Source organism: Lynx canadensis, chromosome D1 (genome assembly GCF_007474595.2).
Source record: "Lynx canadensis isolate LIC74 chromosome D1, mLynCan4.pri.v2, whole genome shotgun sequence".
Classification (NCBI taxonomy): domain Eukaryota; kingdom Metazoa; phylum Chordata; class Mammalia; order Carnivora; family Felidae; genus Lynx; species Lynx canadensis.
The window spans coordinates 59,102,104-59,116,452 of NC_044312.2; the positions used below are offsets into that span (position 1 = coordinate 59,102,104).

At 40.8% G+C, this 14,349-nt stretch overlaps 1 protein-coding gene across 1 annotated transcript in view; it reads left to right on the top strand.

The window, feature by feature from the left end:
* Positions 1 to 14,349, top strand: part of FCHSD2 (FCH and double SH3 domains 2) — a 295,613-nt gene that overhangs the window by 238,476 nt on the left and 42,788 nt on the right. Inside the window, 1 exon segment of the mRNA XM_030331955.1 lies at positions 870 to 986. Coding sequence (XP_030187815.1) covers positions 870 to 986 — 117 coding nt within the window.

Sequence of the window (14,349 nt, forward strand, 5' to 3'; positions counted from 1 at the left end):
AATAGTTTATTGGTTAATAGTTCTGATTCTGGAATCAGACTTCTATAATCAAAGTCGTAACAATTAATATCTGGTAGATACCAGAAAGTTTACTTAACCTCTCTGAGCCTCAGTTTTCTTTTCTATCAGGTGGCTGTATGACCCATCTCATAAGGTTGTAAATATTACATGAAACACTTTTCACAATACTTTGTACAGTAGAAGTTAAACTATTACTGTTGTTAATTTAGATTTTGAAGTGTGTTCTTTGTGAAACAGAGTAATAGTATTTTAGGGCTAGAAGAAACCCTTACTGATCATTTAATCTAGCACCCCTATATTTCCTATGACACTGAAGTCCAGAGGAAGGGCAAAAACTGGTTTGAGGAGTTTTGGTGAATTGGTTATGGACCTAAAACTAAAGTAAACCCAGTATTTTCGTGGACAGAAAGCTTCTGTTGCTGTTACTGTATTATTTTGTTCTTTGTGCTTCTACCCATTGATTCTTTTTTTTAATGCCATTGAAACTATTGGGTTGTTTCCATTTCAACTATGCAACTATTTAATGTCATAGTAGATTGGCATGAATACTTTTTTTTTTCTTCTTTGGTTAGCTAGCTTTTCTTCACACCCAGTATTAGAGATGCAGCTTTGATATTAAGCAGTATAAGACAAACAAAACAAAACAGAAAAACCTGTGGTCATTTATGGTTTCATTCCGTCCTCTTAGTTTTCTGCTGATGTTCTGACATGAGACATTGCTTCCCACAGTAGTGGAGCATGGCTTGGTTAGAGTGCTGATTAAGTGAAGGCCCTCTGGTCCACTTACAAACAGTAGTGAGTTCAGTACGGATAACAGTATTTGGTCTCTGTTCTCTCTTACGTTGTAGAGCCGACAATTAGAATCAGAAACTGGAACCACAGAGGAGCACAGTCTAAACAAGGAGGCTCGAAAATGGGCTACACGTGTGGCACGTGAGCACAAAAACATTGTTCACCAACAACGGGTAAGTGCAGTAGAGAGTCTTAGGCTACATTTAGCTTAAGCCAAATGTCAAACCAATTTAATGAGTTGAGTTCTATTAATGTGAAAAATATCCTATGTTTTTTTCTGTAATTTCTCACCATTCAGCTGTATGCTCTCAGCTATCTACTTAGCTTGGAAATTCCTTAAGCCTGGGGCGCCTGGGTGCCTCAGTCAGTTAAGCATCAGATTCTTGATTTCTGTACAGGTCATGATTTCACAGTTCCTGAGATCAAGCCCCACATCAGGCTTGCACTGACAGTGCAGAGCCTGCTTGGGATTCTCACTCTCTCCCTCTCTCCCCCTTCCCTCTCTCACTTTGTCTCTCCCAAAATAAATAAATAGACATACATACATACATACATACATAAATAAGTTACAATAAAAAAAAAATTCCTTAAGCCCTTCAAGCAGCAGCATAGTAATTTATTTTTTTGCCATAGAATTGCCTAAGAAAGCCTAGTGATAGTGTTACCGTGTTTCAGGTAGTGGAAGAGATATGCCTGTGTTGAATTAAGCTTTTAATTCCCTAGACAAGTTTTTTGAAGTCTTAATTGTAGATTCCATGAAAATGTGTCTTCAAGGGGTGCCTAGCTGGCTCAGTCAATAAAGCATGTGACTCTTGATCTCAGGGTCATGAGTTCGAGCCCCATGTTGGACATAGAGTTTACTTAGTAAAAAATTTAAATTAAATTAAAAAATTAAAATTAAACACCAAAAAAAAATGTATCTTCAAGACTAAATTGTAAGCACAAAGAAATTACTTTAGGTGTAGTAAATTTTTTTTCTAATTTCCCTTTATAATTTTTGTCTTTATCTTCATATCCAACATATTAAAAGAATTTTCCATATTTAATATCTGTATTTCCTAATCTCTCACCCATAACATTTGGACTTTTCCTTCTTTCCTCTCCCTGCACTCCATACAGACTGCACTTGCCCAAATCACCAATGATGTCTATGTTGCAAAATCCAAAATGGACACTTTTATTTCTTAAAACCTGTTGGCAGTTTCATCACAATTGACAGCTCCCTTTGTGTTGAAACACTCTCTTCTGTAGTTATCCCTGTCTTAACATTGTCCTGGTTTTCCTTCTGCCTCTGTGGCAATTCCTAAGTTCTTCTTTCTCCACCCCACATTTAAATATTTAAATTCCTTGGGTTTCTGTACTAGGCTATCTTTTCTTATTCTTTAGTCCCTTAACTGGCAGTCTCAACCAGTGCCATGGTTTCGCTTACCAACAGATCATAAATTAGTATCTTCAACATTGGGCCTTTCTTCTGTGTATTCATATATCCTCTCACCTGCTTGGACATCCCACAGGCATCCCACATTCAGTGTTCCACTCATCTAATGCTGTAAAACAAATGACCTAAAACTTAATGCCACAAAAAGAGCATATTTCACTTGTCTCTTAGCACTCTGGGGATTGGATGGACTTAGCTTGCCACTTCTCACTTGGGAGTCTCCCACGTGGTTGCAATCAGATAGTGACCACTGCAGGAGTCACCTCACAGACTTGCCCACTGACATATCTGGTCTTGGAACAGGAAGACTTGAACAGCTGGGAGCTGGAACTGGTAGAGCTCCTCATGCATCTCAGTCTCTCCAGCACAGTGGCTTTAGATTAGCTGTATTTCTTACATGGTAGCACAGGGCCTCAAAGGTGTGAGTCCCAAGAGTGAGCCAGGTAGGAGCTATGTTATCTTTTCTGGCCGAGCCTCAGAAATAACATGATACTACTTGTGTCATATTTTTGTTAACTGAGGCAGTCACAAAGGCCTGTTGTCCAAGTTCAAGGAGAGAGAACATAAACTCCACTTCTTGGTAGGGAAACAGCAAGGTTCTGTAAGAACATGTGGAATGGGAAATATTGTAACTTTTTTTGAAAATAGCCACAGTCTACTTTCTGGGTATAACAGTTCACATCCCACTTGCATGCAAAATAAAATTCCCCTTTTTACCCAAATCCCCCAAAGCCTGGCATCAGACTCCAGTTTGAATTTAAAAATTTTTTTTTCAACGTTTTATTTTATTTTTGGGACAGAGAGAGACAGAGCATGAACGGGGGAGGGGCAGAGAGAGAGGGAGACACAGAATCGGAAACAGGCTCCAGGCTCTGAGCCATCAGCCCAGAGCCCGACGCGGGGCTCGAACTCACGGACCGCGAGATCGTGACCTGGCTGAAGTCGGACGCTTAACCGACTGCGCCACCCAGGCGCCCCTCCAGTTTGAATTTTAGAATCTGGTCATCTAACTGAAATCCATAGACAGATAAGGCTTTTTGCCTGTAACACAGTATATCTCTGTCAAAGAATTTGTGGACTAGAGAGACAAGTTATCTGTCTACCATATATCCAATAAATAGTGATTAATTACTGCAGCTTTGTACGTCAAAATGTAAAACACGTAAAGAGACTTGCATTAAAATGCCTTACTATATTTGAAAGTAAATGTTTAGATATTAAAAATAAATCTGCTTCCTCTCTCTGATGTCAAGGCATGTTGTGTCTTTCTGCTAGGAGATAGAGACAGGCAGATTTCAACAACTTTTCCATTTCTTTGTAGTATGACCTACGATAGGCTTTAATCTTGTAAGGTATAATTTAAGCAATAAAGTTAAGGGGTTCTGTTTTGGGCCATGATAAATTACCTGGGATCACACACTTACCCTCCTTCATAAACAGCTATAAAACTAGTCTAAATATATGAAACAAATGTTTTCAGACACTGTACAACAGGGAATAACAGGAGTGTGAAACCTGAGAGAAAAAATAACACTGAACTTGGCCGTATGATTTCTCAAGCTTTCTGCCTAAAGGCCCTTTCTATATTGCAGTGTAGGGAGGGAGAACTTAAGCAGGGCACCACAGACTCACTGAGTTGAGATGACAGAAATCAGAGTTCAAAGAGCTGATGTGGCATGAATTTCAGGGCAAAGTACCAGACAACATGGAGATGCAAAGAAAGAATTCCAAACATGTACGTAGGTCTCCCCTTCAATCTGTTGAATACTAAACCACATAAGCATATGGTGAAATTCTACAATACTGGGTAGAGAATGACAGTGGAGATAAACTGAACGATTCCCAGAGATCACATAGGGCTAGGACACATTCAAGTTGTTCCTAGCCAAGGTTGAGGCTGCTCTTAGTTGACTATTCATGGATCATTTGGGGCATTCAAGAGACTACAGAAGGATCATACATTGGTTCCAGGGGTAAATTAGTCCTAGAATAAGGCTATTTTAGAATTAACCTAACAGAGCTTTAAAACAAGCTTCAGAAAGATCAAGCTAATCCACAAGTAATTTATTTGCCTGCCAGAAAAAAAAAATCTCTTCAAAGGAAGGAAACAAAATCAACATTTAACAACATAGTATTTATTATGTCAAGAGTAAAATTTGCAGGATACCTATGTGGCTCATTGAGTTGAGCATCCAATTCTTGATTACAGCTCAGGTCATGACCCCAGGGCCATGGGATCGAACCCTGCATCGGGCTTTGCACTGAACGTGGAGCCTTGGAGATTCATTCTCTCTCTCTCTCTCTCTCTCTCTCTCTCCCTCCCTCCCCCTCTCTCTCTCTCCTCCTCTCTCTCTCCCCCTCTTCCCCCCCACCTGCTCTCCCTCTCTAAAAATTAAAAAAAATTAATTTAAACAAAAAATTTAAATTTGGGGCACCTGGGTGGCTCAGTCGGTTAAGTATCAGACTCTTGGTTTCAGCTCAGGTCATGATCTCACAGTTTGTGAGTTGAAGTGCTGCATTGGGCTCCTCACTGACAGTGTGGAGCCTGCCTGGGATTCTCTCTCTCTCCCTCCCTCTCTGCCCTTCCCCTGCTCGCTCTCTCTGTCTCTCACTCTCAAAATAAATAAACTTTAAAAAAAATTTTTTAAAGAATCAAATTTACTAGATATTAAAAAATGCAAGAAGAATATGATCCATGACCAAAAGAAAAATCAATTAAAGCAGATCGATAAATGCTAGAGATGATGGAATTAGCAAATAAGGACTTTAGAACAGTAAGTAAGTTCAAGAATTTAAAAGAAAACAAACATGAACATATTGAAGAAAGAAAAGGAAGATATACAAAAGAACCAAATGGGAGGGTGGGGGGCACCTGTGGCTCAGTTGGTTAAGTGTCTGACTCTTGATTTCAGCTCAGGTCATGATCTCACAGTTTGTGAGTTTGAGCCCCGCATCAGGCTCTGCACTGACAGTGTGGAGCCTGCTTGGGATTCTCTGTCTCCCTGTCTCTCTGCCTTCCTCTCTCAAAAATAAATAAACATTGGGGCGCCTGGGTGGCTCAGTCGGTTGGGTGGCCGACTTCAGCCCAGGTCATGATCTCGCGGTCCGTGAGTTTGAGCCCCATGTCAGGCTCTGGGCTGACGGCTCAGAGCCTGGAGCCTGTTGCAGATTCTGTGTCTCCCTCTCTCTGACCCTCCCCCGTTCATGCTTTGTCTCTCTCTGTCTCAAAAATAAATAAACGTTAAAAAAGATAAATAAACATTAAAAAAAAGAACCAAATGGAACTTCTAAAGCTGAAAATACAATATTTGAAATGAAAAATTCAGTAGATTGGATGGCACCAAAAAAACGAGCTTAAAAGTATATATAGCAACAGAAACTATCTAATCTGAAGCACAGAGAGTGAAATAAAGACTTTATAAAAATGAAAAGAGCATCATTAATCTCTCCAGGATAATATGTGATCTGTTATGTTTTGGGAGTTAAAGATATATTTGGAGACACAGAAGAAAGAGTCAGAAAAAATATTTGAAAAATTATAGCTAAAACTATCCAAGTTTAATAAAAAACTGTAAACCCATAAATGCAAGGAGCCCAACAAACCCCAGGAAGGTAAAACACAAAGATCACACCAAAGCGTTTCATAATCAATTTGTTAAAAAGCAGTGATATTAAATGGTATAAAACTGGAAATGTCCCCTTTAGGATCAGAAACAACACAAGGATGCCCCTTTTGCCACTTCTATTCTTTATAGAACTAGAAGTCCTAGCCACAGCCTTCACAGCCTTTTAGGGATCCAGATTGAGAAGAAAGAAGTAAAATGATCTCTGTTCACAAATGAAATGATCTTATACTCACACACACCTATTAGAGCTAGTAAACAAATTCAGCAAAGTGCAAAATTACACAAAAATGAATTATGTTTTAAAATTTTTTTTTCAACGTTTATTTATTTATTTTTGGGACAGAGAGAGACAGAGCATGAACGGGGGAGGGGCAGAGAGAGAGGGAGACACAGAATCGGAAACAGGCTCCAGGCTCCGAGCCATCAGCCCAGAGCCTGATGCGGGGCTCGAACCCACAGACCGCGAGATCGTGACCTGGCTGAAGTCGGACGCTTAACCGACTGCGCCACCCAGGCGCCCCAAAAATGAATTATGTTTTATACACTAACAATATACAATCCAAAAAGGAAATTAAGAAAATAATTCCACTTACAGTACCATCAAAAAGAATAAAATACTTAGGAATAAACCACAGAGGCAAATGACTTGTACACTTAAAACTGTAAGTCATTGATGAAAGTAGTTAAATAAGATATAAGTAAATGGAAAGACATCCTGTGTTTATGGAATGGACGATAATGTTAAGATGACAGTACCACCCAAAATGATCTACAGATTCAGTGCAATCCCTATCAAAATTCCAACGGTATTTTTTTGCAGGAATAGAAAAACCCATCCTAAAATTCATATGGAATCTCAAGGAACCCCAGGTAGCCAAAACAGTCTTGAAAAAGAACAAGGTTGAAAGTCTCCTACTCCCTGACCTTAAAACTTATTACAAAAGGGTGCCTGGGCGGCTCAGTCAGTTGTCTGACTCCTGGTTTTGGCTCAGGTCATGATCTCCTGGTTCATGAGTTCGAGCCCCACATCAAGCTCTGTGCTGCCAGTGTGGAGCCTGCTTGGGATTCTCTCACTCCCTCTCTCTGCCCCTTCCCTGCTCGCTCTCTTGTTCTCTCAAAATAAATAAACATTAAAAAATTTACTACAAAGCTATTCAAAGTATTAAATATAAAGTAGTCAAAACATTGTAGTATTGGCATGACAGACATACAGACTAATGGAAAAGAAGTATCAATATTTTCATTTTATTTTTATTTTTTTAACATGGGGAACTCAAGTTTTTTTTTTATTTTAATTCCAGTATAGGTAACATACAATGTTATGTTAGTTTCAGGTGTACAATATAGTGATTCAACAGTTCCATACATTACTCAGTGCTCAGTATGGTAAGTGTACTCTTAATTCCCTAACCTATTTCACCCATCTTCCCAGCTACCTCCTTTCTGGTAACCACCAGTTCTCTATATTTAAGAGTCTGTTTTTTGGTTTATCTCTTTTTTTCTTTGTTCATTTGTAGAGGTCTCAATATTTTTAAAATAACAGCTATCGCCAAATTAATCCATATATTCAGTGCAATCCAAGTCAAACATCCAGCAGGGATTTTTATAGAAATTGACAAAATGCTTCTAAAGCATACATGGAAAAGCAAATGATCTAGAATAGCCAAAGCAATTTGAAAAATAAGAACAAGCCTTTCCAGAGTGAAAGATGGCAATGTAGGAGGACGCTGGGCTCACTGCGTCCTGCTGATCACTTAGATTCCACCTACACCTGCTTAAATAACCCAGAAAACCGCCAGAAGACTAGCAGAACGGAGTCACCAGAGCCAAGCGCAGACGAGAGGCCCACGGAAGAGGGTAGGAAGGGTGGCGAGGCAGAGCGCGCTCCACGGACTGGCAGGAGGGAGCCGGGGCGGGGGGCAGCCCTCTGGCAAATCAGAGCCCCCGAGTCTAGTTTGCAAAAGCGGAGGGGCTGGACGGAGTGTGTTCCGACAGCGAGCGGGACTTGACATCTGGAAGGTTATAAGCTAACAGCTCTGCTCCGAGAGTGGGAGGGCTGGAGGACAACGGGAGGGAGAGTTGTTGAGCCCCGGACCACAGAGCTCAGCTTGGCGGGGAACAAAGGCACTCACCAGCGCCATCTCCCTCGCCCATCCCCCAGCCAAAATCCCAAAGGGAACCAGTTCCTGCCAGGGAACTTACTTGCACTGCGCAAACACCCAACACTGTGCTTCTGCGGATCCATGCCTCCGGCGGCAGGTCTGACTCCCTCCCAGTGCCGCAGGGCCCCTCCCAAAGTGGATCACTGAAGGAAAAGCGAGCTGAGCCTGCCCCTCCTGCCTCTGTGCACCTTGCTGATCCACCCCAGCTAATACGCCAGATCCCCAGCACCACAAGCCTGGCACTGTGCAAGTAGCCCAGACGGGCCACGCCACCCCACAGTGAATCCCGCCCCTAGGAGAGGGAAGAGAAGGTACACACCAGTCTGACTGTGGCCCCAGCAGTGGGCTGGGGCAGACATCAGGTCTGACTGTGGCTCTGCCCACCAGCGCAAGTTATTCAAGACAGCACAGGAGAAGTGCCCTGCAGTTCCGCACCACTCCAGGGACTATCCAAAATGACGAAACGGAAGAATTCCCCTCAAAAAAACCTCCAGGAAATAACGACAGCTAACAAACTGATCAAAAGCGATTTAAACAATATAACAGAAAGTGAATTTAGAATAATAGTCATAAAATTAATAGCTGGGCTTGAAAACAGTATAAAGGACAGCAGAGAATCTATTGCTACAGAGATCAAGGGACTAAGGAACAGCCAGGAGGAGCTAAAAAATGCTATTAATGAGCTGCAAAATAAAATGGAGATGACCACAGCTCAGATTGAAGAGGCAGAGGAGAGAATAGGTGAACTAGAAGATAAAATTATGGAAAAAGAAGAAGCTGAGAAAAAGATAAAAAAATCCAGGAGTATGAGGGGAAAATTAGAGACTAAGTGATGCACTAAAGAGAAATAATCTACGCATAATTGGTATTCCAGAGGAGGAAGAGAGAGGGAAAGGTGCTGAAAGTGTACTTGAAGAAATAATAGCTGAGAACTTCCCTGATCTGGGGAAGGGAAAAGGCATTGAAATCCAAGAGGCACAGAGAACTCCCTTCAGACGTAACTTGAATCGATCTTCTGCACGACCTATCCTAGTGAAACTGGCAAAATACAAGGATAAAGAGAAAATTCTGAAAGCAGCGTAGGATAAACGTGCTCTAACATATAAAGGGAGACCGATAAGACTCGTGACGGATCTCTCTACTGAAACTTGGCAGGCCAGAAAGGAATGGCAGGAAATCTTCAATGTGATAAACAGAAAAAATATGCAGCCGAGAATCCTCTATCCAGCAAATCTGTCATTTAGAATAGAAGGAGAGATAAAGATCTTCCCAAACAAACAAAAACTGAAGGAATTCATCACCACTAAACCAGCCCTACAAGAGATCCTAAGGGGGGTCCTGTGAGACAAAGTACCAGAGACATCGCTACTAGCATGAAACCTACAGACATCACAATGACTCTGAACCCATATCTTTCTATAATAACACTGAATGTAAATGGACTAAATGCACCAACAAAAAGACATAGGGTATCAGAATGGATAAAAAAACAAGACCCATCTATTTGCTGTCTACAAGAGACTCATGTTAGACCTGAGGACACTTTCAGATTGAAAGTGAGGGGATGGAGAACTATTTATCATGCTACTGGAAGTCAAAAGAAAGCTGGAGTAGCCATACTTATATCAGACAAACTAGACTTTAAATTAAAGGCTGTAACAAGAGATGAAGAAGGGCATTATATAATAATTACAGGATCTATCCATCAAGAAGAACTAACAATTATAAATGTCTATGCGCCGAATACGGGAGCCCCCAAATATATAAAACAATTATTCACAAACATAAGCAACCTTATTGACAAGAATGTGGTAATTGCAGGGGACTTTAATACCCCATTTACAACAATGGATAGATCATCTAGACACATGGTCAATAAAGAAACAAGGGCCCTGAATGATACATTGAATCAGATGGACTTGACAGATATACTTAGAACTCAGCATCCCAAAGCAACAGAATATACTTTCTTCTCGAGTGCACATGGAACATTCTACAAGATAGATCACATACTGGGACACAAAACAGCCCTTCATAAGTATACAAGAATTGAGATCATGTCATGCATACTTTTGGACCACAATGCTGTGAAGCTTGAAATCAACCACAGGAAAAAGTCTGGAAAACCTCCAAAAGCATGGAGGTTAAAGAACACCCTACTAAAGAATGAATGGGTCCACCAAGCAATGAGAGAAGAAATTCAAAAATATATGGAAACAAACGAAAATGAAAATACAACAATCCAAACGCTTTGGGATGCAGCGAAGGCAGTCCTGAGAGGAAAATACATTGCAATCCAGGCCTATCTCAAGAAACAAGAAAAATCCCAAATACAAAATCTAACAGCACACCTAAAGGAAATAGAAGCAGAGCAACAAAGACACCCCAAACCCAGCAGAAGAAGAGAAATAATAAAGATCAGAGCATAAACAATATAGAATCTAAAAAAACTGTAGAGCAGATCAATGAAACCAAGAGTTGGTTTTTTGAAAAAATAAACAAAATTGATAAATCTCTAGCCAGGCTTCTCAAAAAGAAAAGGGAGATGACCCAAATCGATAAAATCATGAATGAAAATGGAATTATTACAACCAATCCCTCAGAAATACAAGCAATTATCAGGGAATACTATGAAAAATTATATGCCAACAAACTGGACAACCTGGAAGAAATGGAAAAATTCCTAAACACGCACACACTTCCAAAATTCAAACTGGAGGAAATAGAAAGCTTGAACAGACCCATAACCAGCGAAGAAATTGAATCAGTTATCAAAAATCTCCCAACAAATAAGAGTCCAGGACCAGATGGCTTCCCTGGGGAATTCTACCAGACGTTTAAAGCAGAGATAATACCTATCCTTCTCAAGCTATTCCAAAAAATAGAAAGGGAAGGAAAACTTCCAGACTCATTCTATGAAGCCAGTATTACTTTGATTCCCAAACCAGACAGAGACCCAGTAAAAAAAGAGAACTACAGGCCAATATCTCTGATGAATATGGATGCAAAAATTCTCAATAAGATACTAGCAAATCGGAGTCAACAGCTTATATAAAGAATTATTCACCATGATGAAGTGGGATTCATTCCTGGGCCGCAGGGCTGGTTCAACATTTGCAAATCAATCAACGTGATACAACACATTAATAAAAGATAAGAACCATATGATCCTGTCAATCGATGCAGAAAAAGCATTTGACAAAATTCAGCATCCTTTCTTAATAAAAACCCTCGAGAAAGTCGGGATAGAAGGAACATACTTAAACATCATAAAACCATTTATGAAAAGCCCCCAGCCAATATCATCCTCAGTGGGGGGAAAACTGAGAGCTTCCCCCTGAGATCAGGAACACAACAGGGATGTCCACTCTCACCGCTGTTGTTTAACCTAGTGTTGGAAGTGCTAGCATCAGCAATCAGACAACAAAAGGAAATCAAAGGCATCAAAATTGGCAGAGATGAAGTCAAGCTTTCACTTTTTGCAGATGACATGATATTATACATGGAAAATCCGATAGACTCCACCAAAAGTCTGCTAGAACTGATACATGAATTCAGCAAAGTTGCAGGATACAAAATCAATGTACAGAAATCAGTTGCATTCTTTTTTTTTTTTTTTAATTTTTTTTTTCAACGTTTATTTATTTTTGGGACAGAGAGAGACAGAGCATGAACGGGGGAGGGGCAGAGAGAGAGGGAGACACAGAATCGGAAACAGGCTCCAGGCTCTGAGCCATCAGCCCAGAGCCTGACGCGGGGCTCGAACTCCCGGACCGCGAGATCGTGACCTGGCTGAAGTCGGACACTTAACCGACTGTGCCACCCAGGCGCCCCAGTTGCATTCTTATACACTAATAATGAAACAGCAGAAAGACAAATAAAGAAACTGATCCCATTCACAATTGCACCAAGAAGCATAAAATACCTAGGAATAAATCTAACCAAAGATGTAAAAGATCTGTGTGCTGAAAACTATAGAAAGCTTATGAAGGAAATTGAAGAAGATATAAAGAAATGGAAAAACATTCCGTGCTCATGGGTTGGAAGAATAAATATTGTTAAAATGTCAATACTACCCAAAGCTATCTACACATTCAGTGCAATCCCAATCAAAATTGCACCAACATTCCTCTCGAAGCTAGAACAAGCAATCCTAAAATTCATATGGAACCACAAAAGGCCCCGAATAGCCAAAGTAATTTTGAAGACGAAGACCAAAGCAGGAGGCATCACAATCCCAGACTTTAGCCTCTACTCCAAAGCTGTAATCATCAAGACAGCATGGTATTGGCACAAAAACAGACACATAGACCAATGGAATAGAATAGAAACCCCAGAACTAGACCCACAAAATATGGCCAACTAATCTTTGACAAAGCAGGAAAGAATATCCAATGGAAAAAAGACAGTCTCTTTAACAAATGGTGCTGGGAGAACTGGACAGCAACATGCAGAAGAATGAAACTACACCACTTTCTTACACCATTCACAAAAATAAACTCAAAATGGATAAAGGACCTGAATGTGAGACAGGAAACCATCAAAACCCTAGAGGAGAAAGCAGGAAAAGACCTCTCTGACCTCAGCTGCAGCAATTTCTTCCTTGACACATCCCCAAGGGCAAGGGAATTAAAAGCAAAAATGAACTATTGGGACCTCCTCAAGATAAAAAGCTTCTGCACAGCAAAAGAAACAATCAACAAAACTAAAAGGCGGGGCGCCTGGGTGGCGCAGTCTGTTAAGCGTCCGACTTCAGCCAGGTCACGATCTCGTGGTCCGGGAGTTCGAGCCCCGCGTCAGGCTCTGGGCTGATGGCTCAGAGCCTGGAGCCTGTTTCTGATTCTGTGTCTCCCTCTCTCTCTGCCCCTGCCCCGTTCATGCTCTGTCTCTCTCTGTCCCAAAAATAAATAAACGTTGAAAAAAAAAGAAAAAATTAAAAAAAAAAAAAAAACTAAAAGGCAACCAACAGAGTGGGAAAACATATTTGCAAATTACATATCAGACCAACGGCTAGCATCCAAAATCTATAAAGAGCTCACCAAACTCCACACCCAAAAAACAAATACTCCAGTGAAGAAATGGGCAGAAAACATGAATAGACACTTCTGTAAAGAAGACATCCATATGGCCAACAGGCACATGAAAAGATGCTCAACATCGCTCCTCATCAGGGAAATACAAATCAAAACCACGCTCAGATATCACCTCACGCCAGTCAGAGTGGCCAAAATGAACAAATCAGGAGACTATAGATGCTGGAGAGGATGTGGAGAAATGGGAACCCTCTTGCACTGTTGGTGGGAATGCAAACTGGTGCAGCCACTCTGGTAAACAGTGTGGAGGTTCCTCAAAAAATTAAAAATAGACCTACCCTATGACCCAGCAATAGCACTGCTAGGAATTTACCCAAGGGATACAGGAGTACTGATGCATAGGGGCACTTGTACCCCAATGTTCATAGCAGCACTCTCAACAATAGCCAAATTGTGGAAAGAGCCTAAATGTCCATCAACTGATGAATGGATAAAGAAATTGTGGTTTATATACACAATGGAGTACTACAGGGCAATGAGAAAGAATGAAATATGGCCCTTTGTAGCAACGTGGATGGAACTGGAGAGTGTGATGCTAAGTGAAATAAGCCATACAGAGAAAGACAGATACCATATGTTTTCACTCTTATGTGGATCCTGAGAAACTTAACAGAAACCCGTGGGGGAGGGGAAGGGAAAAAAAAAAGGTTAGAGTGGGAGAGAGCCAAAGTATAAGAGACTCTTAAAGAACAAACTGAGGGTTGATGGGGGGTGGGAGGGAGGGGAGGGTGGGTGATGGGTATTGAGGAGGGCATCTTTTGGGATGAGCACTGGGTGTTGTATGGAAACCAATTTGACAATAAATTTCATACATTAAAAAAAAGAAAAGGAAAAAGAAAATTGGAGGGCTTACTCTACCTCATTTCAAGATATAAAACTACAAAAATCAAGATACTGTAGTATTGGTGTAAGAATAGACTTACAGGAGGCGCCTGGGTGACTCAGTGAGTTAAGCCCCTGACTTCGGCTTAGGTCATGATGTTCCAATTTGTGAGCTCAATCCCCACTTCGGGCTCCGCACTGTCAGCGTGAGATTGTCTCTCCCTCCCCCTGTCTCTCACTTTCAGCCCCTCATGGGTTTCTCTCAGCCCCTCGTACACTTGTGCCCTCTCTCTTTTAAAAGTAAATAAATAATAAAAATAAATAAATGGTTTTTTTTTTAAAAAGAAAGGACTTACAGATGAATAGAACAAAATAGAGAGTCTAGAAATAGGCAC